General features: G+C 35.7%; 1 protein-coding gene across 4 annotated transcripts in view; it reads right to left on the bottom strand.

Annotated features, from left to right (window-relative positions):
- Positions 1 to 22,199, bottom strand: part of TLL1 (tolloid like 1) — a 127,119-nt gene that overhangs the window by 6,036 nt on the left and 98,884 nt on the right. For all 4 annotated transcript variants that reach the window (XM_071556206.1, XM_071556205.1, XM_071556208.1 and 1 more), the window contains 7 exons: positions 21,258 to 21,453; positions 19,685 to 19,810; positions 17,145 to 17,305; positions 14,032 to 14,212; positions 7,475 to 7,600; positions 6,077 to 6,204; positions 3,428 to 3,641 (listed from right to left, as the gene is read on the bottom strand). In XM_071556206.1, the coding sequence (XP_071412307.1) occupies positions 3,428 to 3,641; positions 6,077 to 6,204; positions 7,475 to 7,600; positions 14,032 to 14,212; positions 17,145 to 17,305; positions 19,685 to 19,810; positions 21,258 to 21,453 (1,132 nt within the window). The remainder of the gene's footprint in view (positions 1 to 3,427; positions 3,642 to 6,076; positions 6,205 to 7,474; positions 7,601 to 14,031; positions 14,213 to 17,144; positions 17,306 to 19,684; positions 19,811 to 21,257; positions 21,454 to 22,199) is intronic.

The raw sequence follows: 22,199 nt of genomic DNA, 5'->3' as shown, positions 1-22,199 counted from the left end.
AGAAAAAATCTTTAATGAACTATCTCCATTTTTTTCCTTCTGCTCGCTACAGTGGACAGCAGTTTAAAGGAATGTTGTAGCCATACTGACAACCACATAAAATGACAATTCCCTTTTCTCTGCCCTTCTGTCATGGATTACAGCCTCATATTTTATAATAAAGTATTGATTTTAGAAATTGCAAGTCAAATTTTCAATTTCATAAGATCTAAGTTGTAGTTTCAAAAGTCTACATCCAGCCTTCACAGTGCAGGCCTGCATTAGGATGAGTGGGACAGGCACAGAACAAGAGCAGTGCCACACATCACTTACGTAACCTTGATACCAGAACTAACCCAAATGCACTACACATCATGTTTTCCACTGCACAGGTGAGACTGCTGTGCTGCAGGTACAATGTACACATCTGACTGTAAAGAAATACATCCAACTTTTAAAGTGCTTCAGCCTCAGGTGAAAGATTTTTTTAATCAGCTAAGGAGCAAAAATCTGCTCTTGTTTCCTGATCTTTCTAAGGATTTTTAAGCATCCTGAAAACATAAGAGCAAATCAAGCACTAGTGTCCTACCTGTTTAACAAGCCAGACACATGGGAAAAGCTCAAATCCACACCATCTGATCTAGTGAAACAATATTATAAATTTGAGTCAGTACTGACATACTGAATTATTACAGTGATTTTGGAAGCAACACAGACTCCTAAACTGAGTGACATCTGAGGTGCCCAAATTTGTCTGAGGGATCCTCCCAGCATTGACAGATAGAAACAGGACCTACAGCAGATCTACAACCTCCTGAAATAGGGGCTGGAGGCCAGGCATCATAAATGAGGCTGTCCAGAAGGGAACTAGATGCGTGTGTTAGGGCAAACAGATCACTCCCTGAGCAATGATGTTTAATGTTCTGTCAGGAGCATTTTTATGAATTCCTCCTGGATGAGTTATGCCTTTTCTGAAAGGGGAATATATGACAGAATCTCTTTCTAAAACTATGTTGCCCTTTCAAAACAGCATTTTATAAGTTTTTCTCCACCCAAGCAAGTCTTTCTGACCAATCTAGTTGCTGAAACTTTACTTTGTGTGCTGCTACATTTCTATCCTCTTTTCTGAAATATTAAATGGAAAATTTGAAATTTATTAGTACTTCAAGCCAAAAAGTGTCTCTGAGGGAAATCAACATCATCAACAACATCTACTGGAATAAGAGACAATTAAGCCATGAAGATGCCAGGAATACAGGAGGAGATACACCTCTGGGCATAGCACGCAGTTACCGTTTTACTGTTGTTATGTGGCAGCAGTGCTTTAACTGAGTTCTGCCAATAGGCACAAAAGTGAAGGGAACATTTTCCTCAGCACTCTCTCTGTCTTCACAGCTGTGCAGGATCAAACATAACCTTGTCTACTTCCATGGCATACCATCAATTACTATTTGCTAGAAAAGATAAATTAATGGAATACAATCCACTGTCCATACATGGTTAGGTATCTGTTAATTCAGTTTTGTGTCCATACCATAGAGGTAAAATTCTCACAGAGCACCTGTGTTTGGCTCAAGACTGCGGGAATGGACTGCAAGATCTGAGTTGTCTTGCATTCAAACACTACGTCCAAGCAGGCAAACTTTATAATTTTTTACAACATTCTTAAAAATTGGGGAGATTTTACTCTTCACAGTTTTTCAGAAAAGCACTATTGCGCCTATTAAAGCACATAAAACTCAGCAGATATGAAGGAAAATCCAGCAAGTTGTAATGTAACTTGCAATCTTTAGAAGTTAGGGAGTATCTGAACTTCTTTCACATGACCACTCCAATTCCGCAAACTGAAGTGAGAAGAATAAATGAGACAGCAGGAGTTCTGACCTTTAACTATATACCCTGAGATAATGAACAAAAAAATTAATTATTATCACTTTTGTCTCATTTTGCATGCAAGGAAAAGGGTTACTGCAGTATGGAAGGCAAAACATGAAGGCTTGCAGAAGAGGATTTTCCACAAAAAAAAAATTGAATTATAGGTTGTTAAAATTTTCACTTTAAAGGCCAAGATCATAAGAATGAAAGGTTTATATACTGTTGTCTACTGCCCTTCTCTGAAAGGGAAATGAAATTACTAAAGTTCTAGAATTATTTATAACTAAGCAGAAGGGAAAAAAAAATTAAAAAAAAAAGAGAGAGAAAATGCCAGTATTGATACATGTGGATTTTTTAGCTGAGCACTACACATCAACTTGATGAATACTCTAGGTAATATCAAATTACATAACAGTGACTCCATCATCATCATGGCCAGGCTTCACAAAGGAAGATTTGGGAAGGGCTCTACCCATATGGGTGTGTCCTTCCAGCCTGCACAGTGGATTTTTTAATTGAGGCTCAGCGTGCGCAGAACTGGCCCCACCCTGTAACTCCTAAGGTTCATCTGCCACAGCCGAGCGAGCTTGGACGGTGACAGTGAAGTCCTCAGGACTAGAACTTACAGCCCCCGGTATTCCCAGGATGTCTCCCATCCAAGTACTAACCAGGCCTGACCCTGCTCAGCTTCAGAGATCTGATGGGATTGGGTGTCAGGGTGGCATTTAACAGTGACTAGTCAACTTAGTTACTATCATCTATTAATAACTGTTACTTGTTATAAACCTTATCTACTAGTAAAGAATGATCTTTAAAAAGCAAAGACAGACATTATGGTTGAAGAGGAAAACAAAGGTCAAAAAACTTCCAAATCGCCTCGTTTTACAGCAGGCACTGGCAGTTCAGAGATTCAGCACTAGGGGCCACTGTAAGCCAAGCAACGTCGGGAAAAAAAACGTACGCACTGAAAATGTGCCAAGAACTCTGTTAATTGCAATTGCAAACCACTATCAATTTCAATGGTTTCTGTCAAAGAAAAAAATGAAACGGTAAATATGAAGGCTATTATATTTTAAGGGTGCTAAGAAAGCCTTCAGAACTGGGTTTTTTTTTCTTATTTTTCTATGATTTGTCTTTCCTTTTTAGCACTACAGGAAACTAAGAGCTGTTTACACAAAACCCAGATTTTTGTTTAAGTTAGAACAGGACAGTAATGGAGGTGCATCACATGCTCCAGTTAAGTGTTGCCATTACAAATACAGTGAAAAGCTACTAAATCTTTTAGGAACTCACGTCAGGAATCCTAAGGATTTCATTTTTTCATTTTTTTATCAGACTTTGTTTCAAAATCTTTTAATTGCTTACCTATGAGAGAGAGAGACAGGGAGAAAGAAACATCTAAAATATTAGAGAATAATTTCTGCAATCTCAGACTTTTCCTGTGTTTATGGTTTCATTAGATTCAGCTATAACATTGTTTTATCTGTGAACTCATTCCTAGAAAAGAAGTATCTGAATGTCTTCCACTAAAGAAGAAGGCAAGTTATTAGTAAAGCACATCCTGCTTTCTGACCTGTAGAATGCGTTGCTTGGAAGCCTTTCCTTTGAACGGATGCATCAGAAATAAAGCGGAGAAACATTTTGTTTCCAGTAGCAATAAGAGGATCTGGTATCTTACTGCCACATAAGCGTCCCAGGATTGGTGATTTTTCACTTTCACCATCAAACACTTCCAAGTGGTCGTAAGCACATTCTTGATGTTGCTCTATTTCAAATTCATTGAACATCTGGGGGGGGGGGGAAAAGTAAAATAACTCGGTGTTCTACTGTGTTTACTGTATTTGCATGGTACATATGTACATATGTTAGCATGATTTAGAATACAACAATGCAGTTAAGATGATAGATTTAATATTACTCCCTCTACAAACCTGTAACTGGAGTAACATACTGATCTTGAGAAAGTGGAATAACAGTTAAGACAGTCATCTTCAAGAGTGCATCATCCTTCATATAGAAAGGCATTAGAATCTTTATAGACAAACTCATATCCATAAGAGAATATTAAATCTAGAATACAGTGGCCTTTCTGTTGAATTTGCACTTTTTTAAGGATTATTTCAAATTCCACACAAAATTCAAAACAGCAAAAAGTCAGAAATTATTGTTTCCTTATGTAGTTGAGGATTGACTGAAACATCTGCAAAACATAATGACTTCCTTCCCTATTTTTTTTAAACTTACATCACACTACACCTACAATCTTGGAAAATTACTTTTCCACATGAAGATTTATGCGTGAAGGTTATATTTTCTAATCTATTACCTAGAAATCTATTTTTTTTATTATTATTACAACTCTAACAATATTTCAAGCTGTACCCTTCATGCTAATGTCACCTTTTGCTAGAGAAAACATTGTGAAAACTAAAAAACTTCTGTTGATTGTTTATTAGAAAAATCTTCAAGCATTTCCAAAAAGTGCATGCCATACCTGACAGAAACTCTGTTAACACACACGGACACAACTAATACCTGCTTTTCAAATACAGAAGAGTGTCCTCCAAGAGTAGATTGATTTAAACAAATTTATTTCAAGGGGACATCTAAGAGTTTTCAGATAAGTCTTCTTGACCAGGGCTAAATTTCAACAAGAAACCTAAAGCTTAATATCTGATAATTTTCCCTTATGAAAACACTGAGAGGGAATATACATCTTTGTGAATATTCAGAGTAACCTACAATTTAAGGTGAAATTCACAATCTTTTTTTTTTTGTTAAAATAGCAAAAAACCACGGAGTATAAATGCTCTGATGAGTAGTCATATAGCTGACTATTTTAAAAAAAAAGAGAGAACACAAAAGGATCAAGAAGCAATAATTTTAAGGAATACAACTGATCAAGTACTAAGCAAGTATCATAATTCAGCATTGTCTCTGGTATACCAAAGCAAATCTGACCTACCAAGTCCCTTGTGGAATCCAGACAGTGTAAAATGTGATGGGAATTAATATTAACATCTGACCTAAAGAATATGTAAGGAGCCAAAACAATGGATTTTTTGCCCAAAGAACTACAATATTCAGAATAACACTTTTGTTTTGTGAAGACCTGCATGATGCAGTGAATGCAGGCTCATTTCACAGGAGAATTTTGGTGTTTATATTAAGCGACTGAAAATGCAGAAGCAATGAAAACAACTATACAGCAGTCCCTCCTGCTATGGTCATCCATCTTACTTTTATGATGCTATGTATGTGTTGCCATTTATACCTATATAAAATCTGATGGATTAAAAGAAGCAAAAACAGAAACCTGAGAGACTAACTCTCAGTAAGAGAAGGGGTTAGGGTTTGGGTAAGGTCAGTAGTTATGAGATTACAATATCACTTTCATCCCTGCATCAGTATTGGCTATTGCTTCTACCTCTTTGAAGCAGAGACATTTCTCTCCTTAACTGTTTTCTCCAAAAGAGTTGTAAAATCAATTTATCAGATTTTAAAATATGTAAGGCCACTTCTTGTTATGGCTGTCCCCCAAGTATGCTAGCTGAAGGAACACAGGCTGAGTTCAAAGCATGAAGTCCCCCTAGGCAAAACCTTACTTTCAACTTCTTACAAAGGCTATGTAACCTCAGTAGACCTGCAAAGCTCTCTAAGCTCTGCTAGCCTGTCTTCAGCCACCAGCATTGTTTTGAGCCAGCTGGACACAAAATTCACAAATCTAATCCAGTCTGCTCTTCAACTTGTGTTAAAATTTGAAATGAGAAATACAGATTCTTGGGGTTTTTTATATCTTCTTTTCCTCTTGAAAAAGTGCAGACAGAAATGCAAAAGGTGTGTGCTACAGGACTGTTCACAACTAAAAATTTTGCTTTTTCTGGAGTTTGTGTAAATGGACTCTGCCATATTTGTCAAAACTTTATACAAGTTTAATGAGGTTGCAACAACAATATAGTAAAGTCTGACAGGAGGAAAAGTATTCCTCCTGCCCTCTGCTGTCCTGAGTATTTCCAATCACCATAAACCTGAATCATAGCTCATGACAGAGTAGCCCCGCTTGGCTAGAAATGGTCAGGAGTCAGCAAGTTTCCAAAATAGTTTACCTCTGGGATGCAAACTGATAGTAAAGTTTAGTAACAGTTTCATATCATTGAACAGCCATTTGAGACTCTGGTTTGATGGAAGAAAAGATAAAAAGGAAGGGTAGCAAGAAACTCACCAATTTGACCCTCTGCCCAGGGGTGGCACTGATTTCCCATGTGCACTCCTTTCTGCTGGGATACTTGTCAGGCCAATTGGGACTTGTGATGATACCACTGGGACTGTGGATCTTCTGTTCACACTCAGCTGTGCCAACAGTGATAGCATCAGTTAGTCTGGAGGTCATTCAGAGGTAGCCAAAAAAGTACTATATTTTTCAGGGCACCCACTGAATGAAAAGGATCTAGAGAAAGACAGGTAAGGATGCTCTTCAAAGTGCACAATGATGTTCTTCCCCTCAGGTGCACACTTTATAACATTAACCCAGCATGCCTGTTTATTGATTGCTGTGAAACATAACACCATTGTTTACAAGAGATGGATTTTTAAAAAAAAACTATTATAAAGGAATAAACATTAGAAATATTAAAAATTAATCAAATATTTTGATATTTTCTCTATCCTACATGCAAGTATGTAAAAAAACTATAGGAGAAATCTTGCTACTCCGACTTCAAAAGGAATTTCTTGAACAATTTTTTTTCTCTTTTCACTAATTTTCATACTGCAGCTACAGAGCAAATATTTTGATTTCTAAACAGCAGTTTCTATACAACTAGAGAACACCTTAGTCATTCACATTCTAACTGAACCATGAGTACACAGAACTAGAGGTCTTTTTGTATTCAGTTTTTTAACAATCTCAAAAAGAAACTTTTAGAGTAAATAAGTGTCATTCCAAAACCAGTGAAAATCCAAAAAATTCACACAGGGCATGTCTTGATTCTCAAATTAAATCCATGCTAGAAAACAACCTCGAGAAATTACAGTAGCATACATGATATTGTACATTTGAAGTTCATTTGCAGATAATCTAAATTCTACTTAAATCCACAAACCTATTGTTTTCTTGGAGGCACCCACACCTTGAAACAGCCAACGGGAAGAAAGATGCATAGGGATTTGACTGGAATTTAGATTGTCTGAATATGTCCCCTAAAATAAACCCAGAAAGGGTAGACAGAGTTTCAACCCAACTGTAAGGAAACTGCTACTGATAGGAGCAAATGACAGTTTTACCGGGCTTCTCTCCAGAAAATCTACTGCTGTGTTTAATGCACCCTTAGATAAATATTCTATCTGAGCTTTAAATGTTCTGCACTTCATAGAACTGTTAAAAGTAGCACTCCTGGCCAAGGATCCCAATTTTACCAAATTGTGTTCCTGTGGACTTCAAATTCAATCCACACAAATGCTGGGGATGGAGGGAATGGGAGAAGGGAGAGGTGTTGGAATGCTTAAGCATTAATGTCTATGACCCCATTACCAATATGTTTCTTTTATACAAAAGGACTGTTGCAGAAAGGTTTTTGCAAGACAATTGTGTAATGAACCATTCAAATACCTTACTACTTACCTTCTTTGCAGTCATGTTTATTTTCATGTAGCACAAATCCATTTCTGCACTGGCAAACGTAGCTTCCTACCGTGTTGATGCACTCATGTTGGCAGCCACCATTGTCCTTCGAACACTCATCCTTGTCTACAAGATACACAAGGTCAAGTGAGCATCACAGCTAGCAGCAGACCTTGTTACTAAAAAGAAAAAGGTTGAGCACAGAGTTTGAGTCCAGAAGAGGAAAACCTATGGCATGGTCACTCTTCTCAGTAAGGCTGTTTCATGGTACTTTAGTTCTAGACACTCATTGCTCAACCTGCAACCTTGCACCATGCACAAAGGGTCTGTCTCATCTTTCTAGGACATGAGGGTTAGTTCCCAAAGATGAGGAACACTTGTAAAACAAAAAAAGCTAGAATAAATGAGATAAGGGAGTTACCAGCTTTTACTCTTTCAAGTGCTGTAGGTGGTACAAGTTTCATAAATATCCAAACTTGTATTTTAGTTAACAATGGCAGAGTAGTTTAAGGACAACACATAAAGCATTCCAACTTTATGCAAATTCCACAGTTTAATGATGGTATGTTCAAAGGAACATGTAGGCCAAACAAGACTTCAAACTCTACATTATTAAACATGTAAGAAGAAAAGGATTTCCCAAACTTTTCTAGAAAGTTGATTTTCTTTTTCCCCCACAGAGTGACATTGTGCTTAACTTTTAATCAATCTGGACATTACAAAACATCACAAAAAGAAAAACATCTCATAAAAAAAAAAGAAATTGGCATTGGTTAGTTCAAGATCTACAATACAGCAGGCAGTTCTGTGTGTTAGAAATAAAGCAGAGAGTAGCAGAGGAAATATGACCTGCATTAAACAGCTACAAATTCATTACATGGACAAAAGCCAAACTAGATTAACAAGCTGTCATTCTAACAAGAGGACTCAGCTGCAACCCTTCTATGTCATTCAGCTGTTCTTGTTTTAAATGAAGCTGGTCCATTTTAAAAGAGGCAGACTGCTCCTGACATATATATAAACATACTTTTATATATGTATGGACATTCATATAACTATGTACATATAGACAGATATGTATACATTCTCAGATATAAAAATATATTCCTATATACATATATATATATATGTGTATATATATGTGAACACACATAATTTTAAAACCCCTGTATTTTACAAAATGTGTCATTTCAACATGCAAAAGAGAGGAGGAAAAAGAGCAAGGAAATTGTGGTCATTTCAGAGGTTTGGTTGCTACAGGTTTGGAACACAGAGCATTTACCCCCTTCAGCCTCATGCACCTTGATAAGGAGCAGCAAACATTATCTCCAAACAAGGAAACACGACATTTCACTTTAATATGTACAGTAAGAAATTCTATATATTAGAAGACACTATGGACAACTTAATTCTCTTTTCACTGATTTACTCATCCATTTTTTCCCCTGCCCTTATTGATGCTCATATTCAGTAACCCAACAAAGGAAGTTCACATTATAATTGCATACACATCATCTTCCTCTGACAAAGTGTATGCAACTCTGCCAAAATGTATGCAACACTTGATCCATTGACTTGCAAGTTTTTCCATAAAAATCAGCTTCTACTTACACATACTAAGACATGATGATAATGTACATTTACAGATAAATTCTGCAAGTCAAACCCAAGCAGCAACTGCATTTTGTTCTGTAAATCTCAAATCTGTTTTCACTGAAAGTTTTTTGGAATCTTTCTGCAAATGTGAACAGATTTGATGATTAAGAAACAGTTGAAAACATAGGTACCTCCCAGAACCATACATTCAAAGACTGTTACTAGTTGCCATTTTGACAATGAAAGAAATATAAAAGCTCCACAATACACTTTTTATGCACCTTGCAATGTAGGTCCTAAGCTGAGGTAGTAAATATATTTGATTTCAAACCAAAGTTATAATCTTTCATCTTTGCAAAAGCAAGTACTATCATAAATTAATTCCATAATAAGTGAAGAATAGTAACAAGCTATTGAGAAACTAGAAATAAAATAAACAAAACTCTTCTATATTTCCCCTCCTAAACATTAGTTTGAAATTCTTCATGAAAATAGCAAAATAAAAGGAATGCAAGTTCAAAATGCATTCAAGTGAGGCTTTCAAATACAGAGTAGGTGCACAAATTCTAAATAAAAGCCCTCTTCATTTTCCTCTTCAACCAAACTGTGCAAAAACTCTGAAAAGTATTTTAGCATTAGAGAAGCTTACATTCTGTAAAATAATCTCTAATGAGACAAGTGCATAATCAAACAATTCCAAGTTGGATCTCCTCAGAAATATGATAATGGATAGAAGGTAGAAGGGAGAAGTTTTGGAGCACATTTGAATGACAATAATTATTTGTACTTGGTTAATCAAGGATGCAACTGTTGAACAAGCCTTCCTCACACTTTAAAATTGAGGACCGACTTTCTGTCAAACTGATTGCCCAGTTTTAAAATTCATGAAAAAATCCCCAATTAGTCTGTATTAGTTACAAGAACAAATGTTTTGCCACTTAAAAACAAAGCCATTTGTTATGCTGACAGATGGAAATGAGTCTCCCCAGTTTTGAATGGATACTTTCTTTTCTCATTTCAGTACTCAGAAGAGGGAAAGATCCATTCTGAAGAAAATGTTAGATTGAATCATTCAGAGGACAAATGGTCATACCTCTGAGACTCTCAGAGGCCACCAGTCTGTGAATAATACGTACTCGGCCTGAAGGGACCTGTATCAAGTCCTTGCAAGATTCAAAAACAAAAATTTTCTCTTTGCAGGCAGCTTTCTTGTCTGTGGAAAAAAATGTACCATGATGGCACCAGAGATGAGATTGTGCTCAAGGCTAGAAACATTCTAGCTTTCTCTTTTTAACTGCTCAATGAATCATCACCACCCAAAAAATGTCCCAACAAACCTCGTTTCATCAAACACCATGTATACTTTGATCATACATAGCATCATGTTTATTTAAAACACTGAGGTAACTCTGAAACTTATGATAAAGTGAAGCGATTTAATTATTATTATGACTGTTCCTTAGGTTATCTTCTCAGAAAGATCACAGAAAAAAAAAAGTGGTGTGGAATTTTTTGAATATATATTATTATTATCTTTTTGGCATTGTTTTACACTCCTCTAGTCTTATGGCCCCATTAGACTGCTAGGTCATTGTCTTGTAACAAAAGCAGAAGAAACAGAGTAGGACAGAAGAAAGACAAAGGGAGAAGAATAAAAACCTAATTACTCAGAGCTTTATTTTTTTAATTTATCCAATTCCATTTTTAAATGAAAGTTTTAAAAAATATATCCTGACTTCCCAGTTTTGACTCTTTATCCTATGAACTTGATTAGAAATATACAGTAATGTCTCTGTAGATCAGCTAGATCCCTACCACAGCTCCCAGCTGAGCTCTCTTCAGAACTGTCCCATCAAAATGTAAATTTTACGGAATGCCAAGAAAAAGTTTTTCTCACTTTCTAGTAGCACCTGTCTCACTGTTAACACTATTTTACAGCCAAAAACGTAATTACTTGTTGTCTTCTATCAACATAAATACCTTCATCATGCAGGTCATCTGTTGCCCTGTGTCACTGTTTGCATTCACAATTTATCACAGTGGATTTCAACCACCTCAAAACTGCTTTCTGTCTTCTAAGCTGGACCTGAGCCATGCTTTCTTAACAGTAGCTGTGGCTGCAGAATTCACTACCAAAAGAGTTGCAAAAAAAGGGGAAGTTGTTTGGCTGTGCTTGGGGGACATATTACAGTTCCTAATCTTCACACTAATCTGACTTAGCCACCGTTCTCTCTTGCAGAGCATTGCATATGCCCTTTACTGGTGAATACAGTGCATGATGCTGTGTTTTACTCATTACATTTTCATTTCATTATGTATATCTTTATAACTGTTTATGCATATTGCCATTGTGATTTAATTAATAAAATTGGCAAATGCCTCCCAGTAAATATCTAAGCATTTCTACACAGATGTAATTCTAAAAGTATTGTATTCTGATGACTAATATACATATATATACACAAAGAGGCAAAACCCCCACACTTCATCAGTTATCAACTCCCAAAAGTCAAAATGCTTGAACTCCTAAGTATGTTCTTTATTGACATTTCAATAGAATATTATGCCCAAATTAAAGAATTAATTAATTAAGGGGTAAGAAAGTCACAGTGTTTTCTGATACGCCTAAGATTTTTGTCTGATGAATTATTTGGGGATAACATTCTCTTCCTCGATACTTTAAGTTTAGAACTTTGATTTTTCTCAAGCATTAAAAAATGGTCAAATATTTTCAAATGAGGAAAGCCAGATAACAGAATAGAATCTTCTAGAAATTAGAACAACTTGAAGAGAATTTAGATTAAAAATAAAATACAAAGTACTTGGATTCATATGAAAAGAGAGGAGATTATGGGAAAAAAACACTGCAAAGCATTCAGCAAATTTATACACTTACAGATTCAAAGATTATTTGTATCAAACTATCTTCTTTTTTTTAAGGGAATTAGATATATACTATATCAAGAACTTATCATATGTTTCTATTCATTAAAAAATACATCAGTTCAGATTCATCCCTGACTAATGAATTTTTTTCTGATGATCAATGGTGTCATTTAAACATATTTTTTTTCAATTACCAGGAAAACCCTGTTTTCACCTTGTGAGGGAAAGGTAACAAAATTTCATCCCGACCTGAAAAGTACAAAAGTAATAACAGTTCTGAAGGATTAAAACCTGTTGCTTAGTCTAGTCTTTCTCCAAGATACAGCATTGGCAATTCTTCCTAGAACCCACTCATAATAGTAAAAGTCATTTAAGCCACCAATAAAATAAATACATGTGAAGATGAACTATCACTTTAAATAAACCCAAAATTTAACAGACCATAAATGTGTCAATGTTCAGCATGTTCAGAAAATACAACTTCTGAACCACAGAGCTTACGCAATTACATATTTATCATTGCCAGTCTTCTCTGGCATAGCTGTATAGATCTTGAAAAGATTTAACCAACTTCATTTGCAGTTGTTAGAATATGTCAATCCTTATTTCTCTAAAATGTCAAGATCCATGGCAATTCCTTCTGGCACTACTAGGCCTACATAAAATGACTAGTTGTGTAAGTGTTTCTAGGAGGTAGCTCTGTTATGTGCACACACATTTTTACTACAAATAAAAGTAAACCTTGAAAGCTTCTAGCTCATGTAAACTATAAATTTAAAAGTAAAAAATGTTACTATATATAAAGATGGATCTATAAGTCTATGACAAGAGAAATATGATTGCTAGAAAAAAATAAACTTTAGAGGAGGCAAAATGTTTGTTAATGCATTTGAATGAGATGAAACACCCTTTTTCATCTTTCATAATTGCCTAACAAAAACAGCAAAATAGTCATAATAAGAAAACATCCAAAGCCGAAACTCTTTGTCTTGACAGTTATTTTCTCACTTTCCAAACTACATCATTTATACATTATACTGATTCTTATTACTTAATCATAATTTTCAGTTATTAACAGTAATCAATTTCATTTCAGTTTTAATAAAATATTTCATTTCATCTCAGTACTAATAAAATATTTTAGCAACAAAATTGCTGATAAGGGTAACATTTTATTACAGGCTAAATATAATCAGGATTCTCTAGATTCAGATTTTAACTGCTATCAAAAAAGAACTCTGGGGCACAATTCAACTCCCAAATTCTTGTCTTTGACATTCAGTTTAGGGAGGTGAGCAGATGGGACTATTTTTTGTGTTGTTTCACACAAGATAACATACCTATCTGTATGTGCAAGTGTGTAAATACACAGGAAAAATGAAAAAAAAAAAATTGCTACAAACATGGAGTGGTATCCTGCCATAGCCAGATTACCATATTCTGGACTCATGTTTAACTTTATTCAACAATATATGTCCTTATATGATATAAACTTCCATCTCTGATCTGCCTCAATAAAACTACACTCATAAATAAAAAGACACAGGTTTTTGCAAGAGCAAGATCTTAAACTCTGTTCTTCTGCAAAACATTAAGAAGTGCAAAGTTTGGCACAGAAGTACCCATAATGTTAAACAAATGTTGTAGGACAAAATGGTAATTTCCCAACAAATGGAATACATTAAGAGACCTGAGTAGAAAAAATACAAGTGTACACAGCATGCAATTTGTATCACATTACAACCAGGATTTGAAAAAACATACCAACAAAACTTGAGATAAAAGAAATCTAATAAAAATATAGGAATGCAGTAAATTTGCTTTCTTCCTCTGTATCTCACAAAGGTTATTTAAACATATATATGTTCCATATATTTTTCTAGAGAAATTGCAATTCAGAATGGTGTTTTAAACAGGAGAGCAGTTTATGTTTATGTAAATAAAACAATTTCAAAGCTACCATGAAAACTATAAGCAAAAAAGCCACCCATTTTCATACCAAAATAGTGTTCGCTCCACCTAGTCAGTGGCCACTCAAAGCCACTCACAGGTATACAAGAGTAAATATTTTATACCTGAGAAGAAGTGTGCCTTGAAGCCTTTTTTTGACACAGTGTTGTCTGATCGAAACTCAATTCGCATGTTGTTGTACTGAGAGGTGATAACTTCAGGCACTTCTGTACCACAGAATTTACCATGTAGTTTAGAATCAGAAGAAAGGCCACTACGAATCTCCACATAATCATATTTGCAGACCTGACAAGGGAAAGAAAGAAAGAAAAAAGTTTGGCTAACCAAAATAAAAGCATGCGGTTGTTTCAAAATGCCAAAACTCTGATTGGTATATGCTGCCTAATAATACTTGAATAACACCTTTTTTTTTTTTTTTTTAACTTTTAAAGTATTTGTAAATTTTACAAACATTACTGATTTTCTGTAAGAACATTTTAAGGTCACTAACACATAACTATGCTATGAACTGTATTCAAAATTATATTTTCATAGGTATTTATCTGTGTTTTATATCTATATTTCAAGATAAGATATTATATCTATATTTATATCTATATTTCAAGATAATTAGTACCACTTCCATTTCATCCAAAAAGCCATTGACAGTAAACAGTCATTGACAGAAATAGTCACCCTAAAAATTATCTGTTTGCAGTAAACCACAGACCTTGGACCTACAAACCTTCCACTGCTTACAGCTCATAGATTTTTAAAAAATGTTAATTTTCACTTAGAAACTTACAAGGTAAGATTTTACCATAACGTATTTTAGGCTTATCCATTTATTTACAAATATATAAATCTTCACCATTAAAACCATAGATGGTCCTTTAACAGTAGCATAGCTATAATTTGAATGCATGATGCATGCCATTTTCATTAAAAGGTTAAAAATAAAGTAAAACAATGTAATAAAAAAGCCTTATGCAAGGCCTACTACTCGCAATAATACTTTCAATGCATAATCCCTTGGTCAACCTAAAGCCTTCCACCCAAAAACTTCTAAGCTTCTTAGGCTCAACTATCAATCATTTAATCAAAAGTGTCCTACTTGTCTGCAATTAATAGCTTAAGAAAAACAGTGGCCGGGGGGATTCATACAGAGCTTATGTGTTCCAGTAAATCCAAGTTGCATTTGATAAATCGCAATTTCTAGTCAGAAAAGAAGCATCAGAGGAACTGGAAGGAATAATAGAAAAGGAAGTTTTGGCCTTTGTTCTTCTCTCCCCCTAGGAAAAATTGTCAACACTTCCGATTGCTTTTAATATAATACATTGAAGATGTAGATTAAATTTTTATTGTTACTGGAATACACTGCAGAGTTGGCAAGTGACTAATTCATTTGAGACTATTTTTATACAATAGAAAGAATACAAAGATTCATAAAACTTGAGCTATTGGCACGTGATGGTTTATATTATTGGAAGATAAATTCATAATAATGCATGTGATTTTCAAATATAATGCACTACTTTAATAAATCCCAGTAATTTCAGCAATATACTACTGGTGAGTTTTTTATGGTTCCATGGCTTTAGATGACAAATGAAATGTATTTTCAGATAGGTCTAACTTCCTCCATACCACACTGTTTTCAAAAGAGTTTTCCAAGTTAAATGTAAAATTAGAAACGTAAGATGGAAAGGTAAAATATTAAAATTTTAATAGTGGAAAAAACATATTAAACTTGGTCCTAAATGGAGCTCTATAAGAAAAAAAAATAGAGTACTTTGTAAATGGATATAATTTATATTTGCACTAACACAATGTATTAGAATTTTCCAGATATTACACTTTTCTTCTCGTCTTCACTTAGTAGTACCATTTAACAGTATAAAGCCAAGATTTAGTAGCACAGGAGGTTATCAAACTGAAGTTCTGATTGTTGAAAAATGTTTAAATTTTTCGTATGTGCTTAAGTTACATGTCTGAGAAAACTGATTTAACTTTAACACACTCCAGGTATCTTCCTTGCAAGTCTTGCCTAAGTACCAAGCAAATGCAAGAAAAAAAAAATTATGACTTGTTCAAATGGAAAGCAAATTTTACTTCTTTGGGATTTGTAAGGTTTTATTACACCTCTTTCAGTTCTAGTAATATTAATAACACTGCATGAGTCTAACATATATATTATTGAAAGTTGAAATTTCATGGACTTGAGAACCCACTCTAAATATCTATGGAGAAAAAAAATCTCTCAGTGCTGTCTCTGCAAATAATTTTGAGGTATTTTGGAGAAGCCATATCTGGTCTTGTTCTTAGTTAAAAATTAAACTGCAGCTTATGCCCCTTCAAATCCCATGCCCAAAAGATGGGCTGTCTTTATACCAAATATGTTGCTACCAAATTGTTTAGTCAGAAGTAACGCCCTGGGATTTGTGTCCTTAATGCCATGTGAAGAACAAGCACAGAAATTCAATGGCAATAGCACATTATGGCTGGAGTGTGGCAAGGGAGCTCAATGGGATGACAGAGAAGTGCTACTAAGCAGACCAAAGGCTGAAAAGTTATTGTAGCCTGTATTTACTGTTTCTCATCCAAAAACCCCCACTGCAACCTCCACCACTTTGTTTAAAACATAAAGGACCACCTTTTGTTATATGGAAAGCTCTGCCCTGTCCCTCCTCCTACCTGGGAACATGATTCCCCATGCCTATGGGAGTTGCCCAGCTCAAAAACTGCTGCTGTTCTATTGCACTTCTTTTCTTTGACTGCTTGTTTTAAAATATTCCCCCCAGCAGATACTTGTAAGTGATTTAAATGCTCCTTCACTCCATTACTAACCACAGCTTATGTGTATAATATGTAGTCAGTCTGTAAAGATGATTTGGTTTCTCCAGATTTTCTTCTCTTGAGTTCATTCCAACATGCCTCAGTCCCATTTGCTCTGTTTTACTTTGTTGATAAAAAAGTCAGCTGGGACTCAGCAGAGAACATTTTTTTTAAATTTCTTGCAATACACATACATTTAGATGATGTAAAAGAGGGCTATTCTCTCCATGTTTGTTTTGAAAGAGTCCAGAAACAGTCCCCAAATGAAAACAAGATTATCTATGCTTATTGTCAGCATATGAAAGGTCAGCAAGGGTTTTATAAGATGATATCTATTTTCAAATGCTTGCAAAACTCTTTAGCATGTAACAGATTGTGCAGTTCTTTGTTCACAGTTACTTACTTCATTTCCTTCTAACTCAAAAAACTCAAACTTCATTGAAATTCGGTATTGTGTTGGGGCAACCACCTGCCACACACAGTTTTTGTTTGGAGGATACTCTTTGGGCCACCCTGGTGTGGTTATAGTCCCATTTAGCTTCGTCAGAAGTCCTCCACAAGCAGCTGTAAAATTAAAAGAGAGCATTGTTTCTTGACTGAAACCATGTTTTACTGTAAACAGAAGCACAGCGAGAAGAATCAGTCCTCTCATTACTTACACTGCTGTAATACCCGGACAGACTAATGAAAATCTTGGTTTATTGTGCGTGGTGCAAACAACGAAAAAGAGACAACATCTATCTTGAACAGCTTGCAGGTTTGTGGACAGAAATAATTTTCAGGACTACACCAGGCGTTATCATATTCATTCTTTTCCCTTCCCTCCAGAGACTCTGGTTATTTTCTCACAGCCTTTCCCATGGAAGTCCTCTGACCTCACCGCCCTCCCTGGGACCTTGACCTTCACTTTTATGACAGAGAGACTAATTAAGATGTCCTTTGCATTTACCCAGCTTCTCTCTTTGATTATTGGTACAGAATCAGCCCTACCTGTCTCAGGTCTTATAGCTATATGCCTCCCATAACCTACTAGACAGTGTCACTTCTTTGGAATAGCAGTCACGTACACTTCAGTCACAACTACTTTTGTCAAAATATAAATGTTCCAGTAATAGAGAAAATGCCTATTATTTCCAAATATGTGCCGAATAGAGACCTGCAAATTACAGAAAAATACTGTACTACAAACGCAGTTCAGCTAGCAAGGGATAAACTCATTAATCTTTTCCATCTGTGCAATTTTCTTTTTTTAAAAAAAAAAAAAAAGAAAAGTAATGGGATTTTTAGGGGCTCTCAATCACACTCTGCTACATTGATACCATTACAGCACTGTGACAGCACTGGAAATCATCCACAAATCCCTTTCCAAAGAGCTGCTGGGGGGAAAGCTCTACTCAACTGCTCTCTGCTAACACTGAATTGCTTTAAAAACTAGCTGATGATCTCACACACTACATCTACTTCATCTAACACAGCTGGGAGAACTCTCCAGTTACCGTGTCAAGGCTCATTTTGTCAACCCAGACACACACCAGTATTCCTCCTGGCCCCTGGCTTTCCATGCAGCAGACTTGGTATACATGTAAAAGATAATCTGATGGTGGCGGGTAAGCTAAGACCCTGGGTCACACCTCAATGTATCAGAAAAGACCAGACAGAGATCTAGAGTCTTCACTCAGATGACACAAGCTGTCCCCTCAAATGATCCAGTCTGGGTAAGGACAAGTGCAGTTTCTGCTTTTGAAAGTTGTTCTATTGCTTGTTGAAATAAAGGTTGGAAATGTGGAAATACTGAAAAAAACCCAAACAAACCCAAAACTTAAGACTTTCTAATATGCTGCCATTGGGGAAGATTTGCAATGGAAGACCATGAAGCAAATTCCTGTGCGCATGTCCACACTGCAGTGAAGCATAGGTCAAAGTTTTTGACTTCTACTCTGGCATCATGTGTGAATTAGCACATCCAGCTTTCCCCTCAAAGGCCCGAATTATAACTAGGACATAATGCTCACTGCAACTAGACAGTGATCTTAGTTCAACAGTCCCAAGTACTATCTGCATACAGTGAGTGCCACCTGACATGGAACAATTGCATATACACTTGTAAGGATAACTCAGGGTTTTTGCTCTACGCTGCTCTGCAGTGCTTGGAGAGTTGCCTTGTTGTTTGGGCACAAGGGAGGTATTCCTTTTCTATTTTCTTTTCACTAGTCAAACAGATAAACTAAGAATAAATTTGTGCTATCCCTTAATTTATTGGTGTCTATCAAAAAAAAAAAATTGGTGTCTAATGATCAAGAGCTTATGTTTCTTTCCTTTGACATGAAATATGCATAGAATGCAAAAGTTCAATCCTATGTTTACACAGACTTCCACTTATCAGATCTTTATTTATCAAAATGGTTATTTGAAAATGCTTTTCTCACTTTGAAAAATAAAATTTTTTTCCAGTGAGAAAAGTCCACAATCTCACTAGGATTGGGGAGGATTTCTCTGAACTTTGAGGCAGACTAAAGGATTCTGCTCTTCAGACCTGCCAGCTTCCTAGGCACACCCCAGCCAGAGGAATCATTAAATACTCTGATTCTGAGACAGTGGCACATTACTCTGCTGGTAATTGTCTCCTTATGCACAGTGGTAGACTTTGCTTTAGTGAGTATGAATATTGTAATAAGTGGTATGAAGTCCTGCTTTGCACTATTCCTGATCGACTAACACCAAAATACGCAAAGCTAAATTGCTGACAGACGTTGGACAAACATGACTGCTGCAAACAGACTTTAGTTACTCTGACATCACTACTAAAAAGGGAGCATTGGTTTTTCTGGGTTGGATTCCTCAGATCTCACACTGCCAGGACAGAGCATAGGAAACATGTAGCACTTCATTGAAGCAATGGCACCTTGAGAGTTTTAACAGCCCATAAGACAGCAAAAACTATACCTTCACAACTCCTTTTGTCAGGACCAAGTTCATATCCTGGATCACAGGCGCACTGGTAACTGCCCAGAGTATTTACACAGCGCTGCTCACAGCCACCATTGTCAGGTTTGGCACATTCATCTTCCTCTACCAAGACAAGGCAGAATGAAAAAAAGTGTTAAGTAATTATGTTCCTCGGCTGTAACTGCTGGATCAATATTAGCCCTGAGTGCATGCCATTGTAAGATACACTACATAACATACTGTGGTTGCTGACTGGAGGACTTTCAAATGCTAAGGAGAGCCACAATGGAGGAAATAAAAAATTGCCCTTTGTGGGGTTTGGGTATTTTGGTTTTGTTTTGTCTTTTTTAAACCATGCACACTGACAGATGCAATACTAATTTATAAGCACTTTGTGGGCAGCATACAGTAATTCAGGCAGCCATAATCTGAAGGACGTATAAAGTATTGAAAGAAAGATGGAAAATCCACAACAGGGTCACTTGGAGGGCACTTTATCTCCCACAGAATCAATCCGTGCATTATCCTGAATTCATACTCAAAAACAGATTAACAGAATCCTCAAATCCCAGGTTTTCATTCTACTGATATTAAAGGAAACAGGATGAATCAGGGCAGGGGAAGGAGAAGGAATTGTGTATTCTTTCTACTAGCTCTGAAGTATACCCATGAGATTCATTGCTAAAATACTCCTCAGATGCTGAAATATTATTTCCTTACAACACGACAAGTGATTTCTTAGGAATAAAGCAGAGCTCCCTCTCTCATGCCTATAGCCTTCAAAGTTATAGTTGTTTACAATGAAAAATATCAGTTAGGGTAAGAAAAGCCACAGTTTGTGTCTCTTCAAAAGAACAAAAAGCTTCTGGTAGCATGACCTTCATCTAAGATGTCACACCATGGTGACACCACTGCCGGTAGTTTTAACTGTACCATGGGCAGCACAGGATGGGAATTACACACTTCCCATACACCAGAGGTTTCAGATGTAGTTGCAGTTGCATGGCACCCTTCTCTCCCAGAAAAATATCCCAAACTGGAGGAAGACTGTGATTATTCACTGATTTCTCAACATTTTTTTTCCTTGCTTACAGGAAATAGTAAATTGATAAAGCAACCTAATACAGCAAGTGGCTTAGAAAACCCCCCACACTATTTAGACAAAAAAAATCCCAAACAAAAAACAAACAAACAAAAACCCTCCTAATATTAAAAAAAGTCCATTTGCATTTATGTTTATGTTTGATAAGAAGTAAAAAGAAAAAAAAAGACACTCTTTTACAGGATTAGATGTGTTTCAAAACTAAGATGATTAATTGAACCCAAAGACAGTAGGAAGTTGCTCTGAATATGTTCCTTCATTCTTTGGAAACATTTTACAAGGAGATACAAATACCTCTGATGTTTTGGTTTGATTTAATTGTATCCTGAGTGAAAAACGTGTTGGAGACTACAGAACTGCTATTAGTAAAAAATACTGAAAAATAATTTAACAACCTGTAATAATTTTTCTAGTACAAAAAGAAGTGATAGGCTGTTCACAACTCCCAAAATATGCTTTAACATGTACCTTTAAAAAAGTTAGCTGCAAATCCTGCTTTGTTAACAGTTCCATCAGAAACAAACTTCATCCACAAGGTATTAGAGGTAGATCTAATGTCTTCTGGCTTGTCATAGCCACAAAAGTGACCAATTAAAGGACTGTTCTCATTTGTTCCATCTCGAATTTCCAAGTAATCATATGCACAGTTGTCATGTCTTTCGATCTGTAAAACATAATTATCAAAGTGACCTATCTTAAGCAAAAATATCAAATATCAATCAGATAATAAACAGAAATGAAATTTTTCAAAGTTAAGGTTAGTGTCTCTGTTTAGGGTTCAAACATGAGGAAGATGAACAAGCATCACTGAACTTCTTTTTAATCTACTTGTTTTCTACAAGAAAAAATTATTCAAATATTACCAAGGACATAGTGGTCTAACTGGGAAAAAGTAACTAAAAATTTACATGCTAACTAAAAATTTACATGCTCACATCTAAGCTTCCTAATGGTCTGTCTAATTTCTACCCTAAGCTCAATGGAAGTCCTCTTTTCTCATGTGCACTCAACTAAAAATGATTAATGGTTCAGCAACTAAACAGACCATAAATATCCACTGTTTTTGTGATACCAAAAAGCTAAATTTTTATTAATATGTATGATTTTTAGACCCTTCATTCTCCACATAGCTGAAAATTTTGCATTTGTTTCACTATTCACTGATGTTTCAGGGTAAAGGTGAAAAATTGCTGTGCATAAAGAGTTTGAGGCATCTGTAGGATTAAATCCAAACACACTTATAAGTAGTCAACAGAAGAGAGGACAAAAGAAAAAGTTACCATTTTTCTGCAGCTTATGTGTCTAGTTTATATTGCACGATTCCTGATTTCAGGAGTTGTCTTTTGACTTTGCTGTACTGATGGAGAAACCCACTGAAAGCATAACACCTGAAAATTTCCCTTCTCATTT

Source organism: Pithys albifrons, chromosome 5 (genome assembly GCF_047495875.1).
Source record: "Pithys albifrons albifrons isolate INPA30051 chromosome 5, PitAlb_v1, whole genome shotgun sequence".
Taxonomy (NCBI): Eukaryota; Metazoa; Chordata; class Aves; order Passeriformes; family Thamnophilidae; genus Pithys; species Pithys albifrons.
This window is presented reverse-complemented; position numbering and strand designations above follow the sequence as displayed.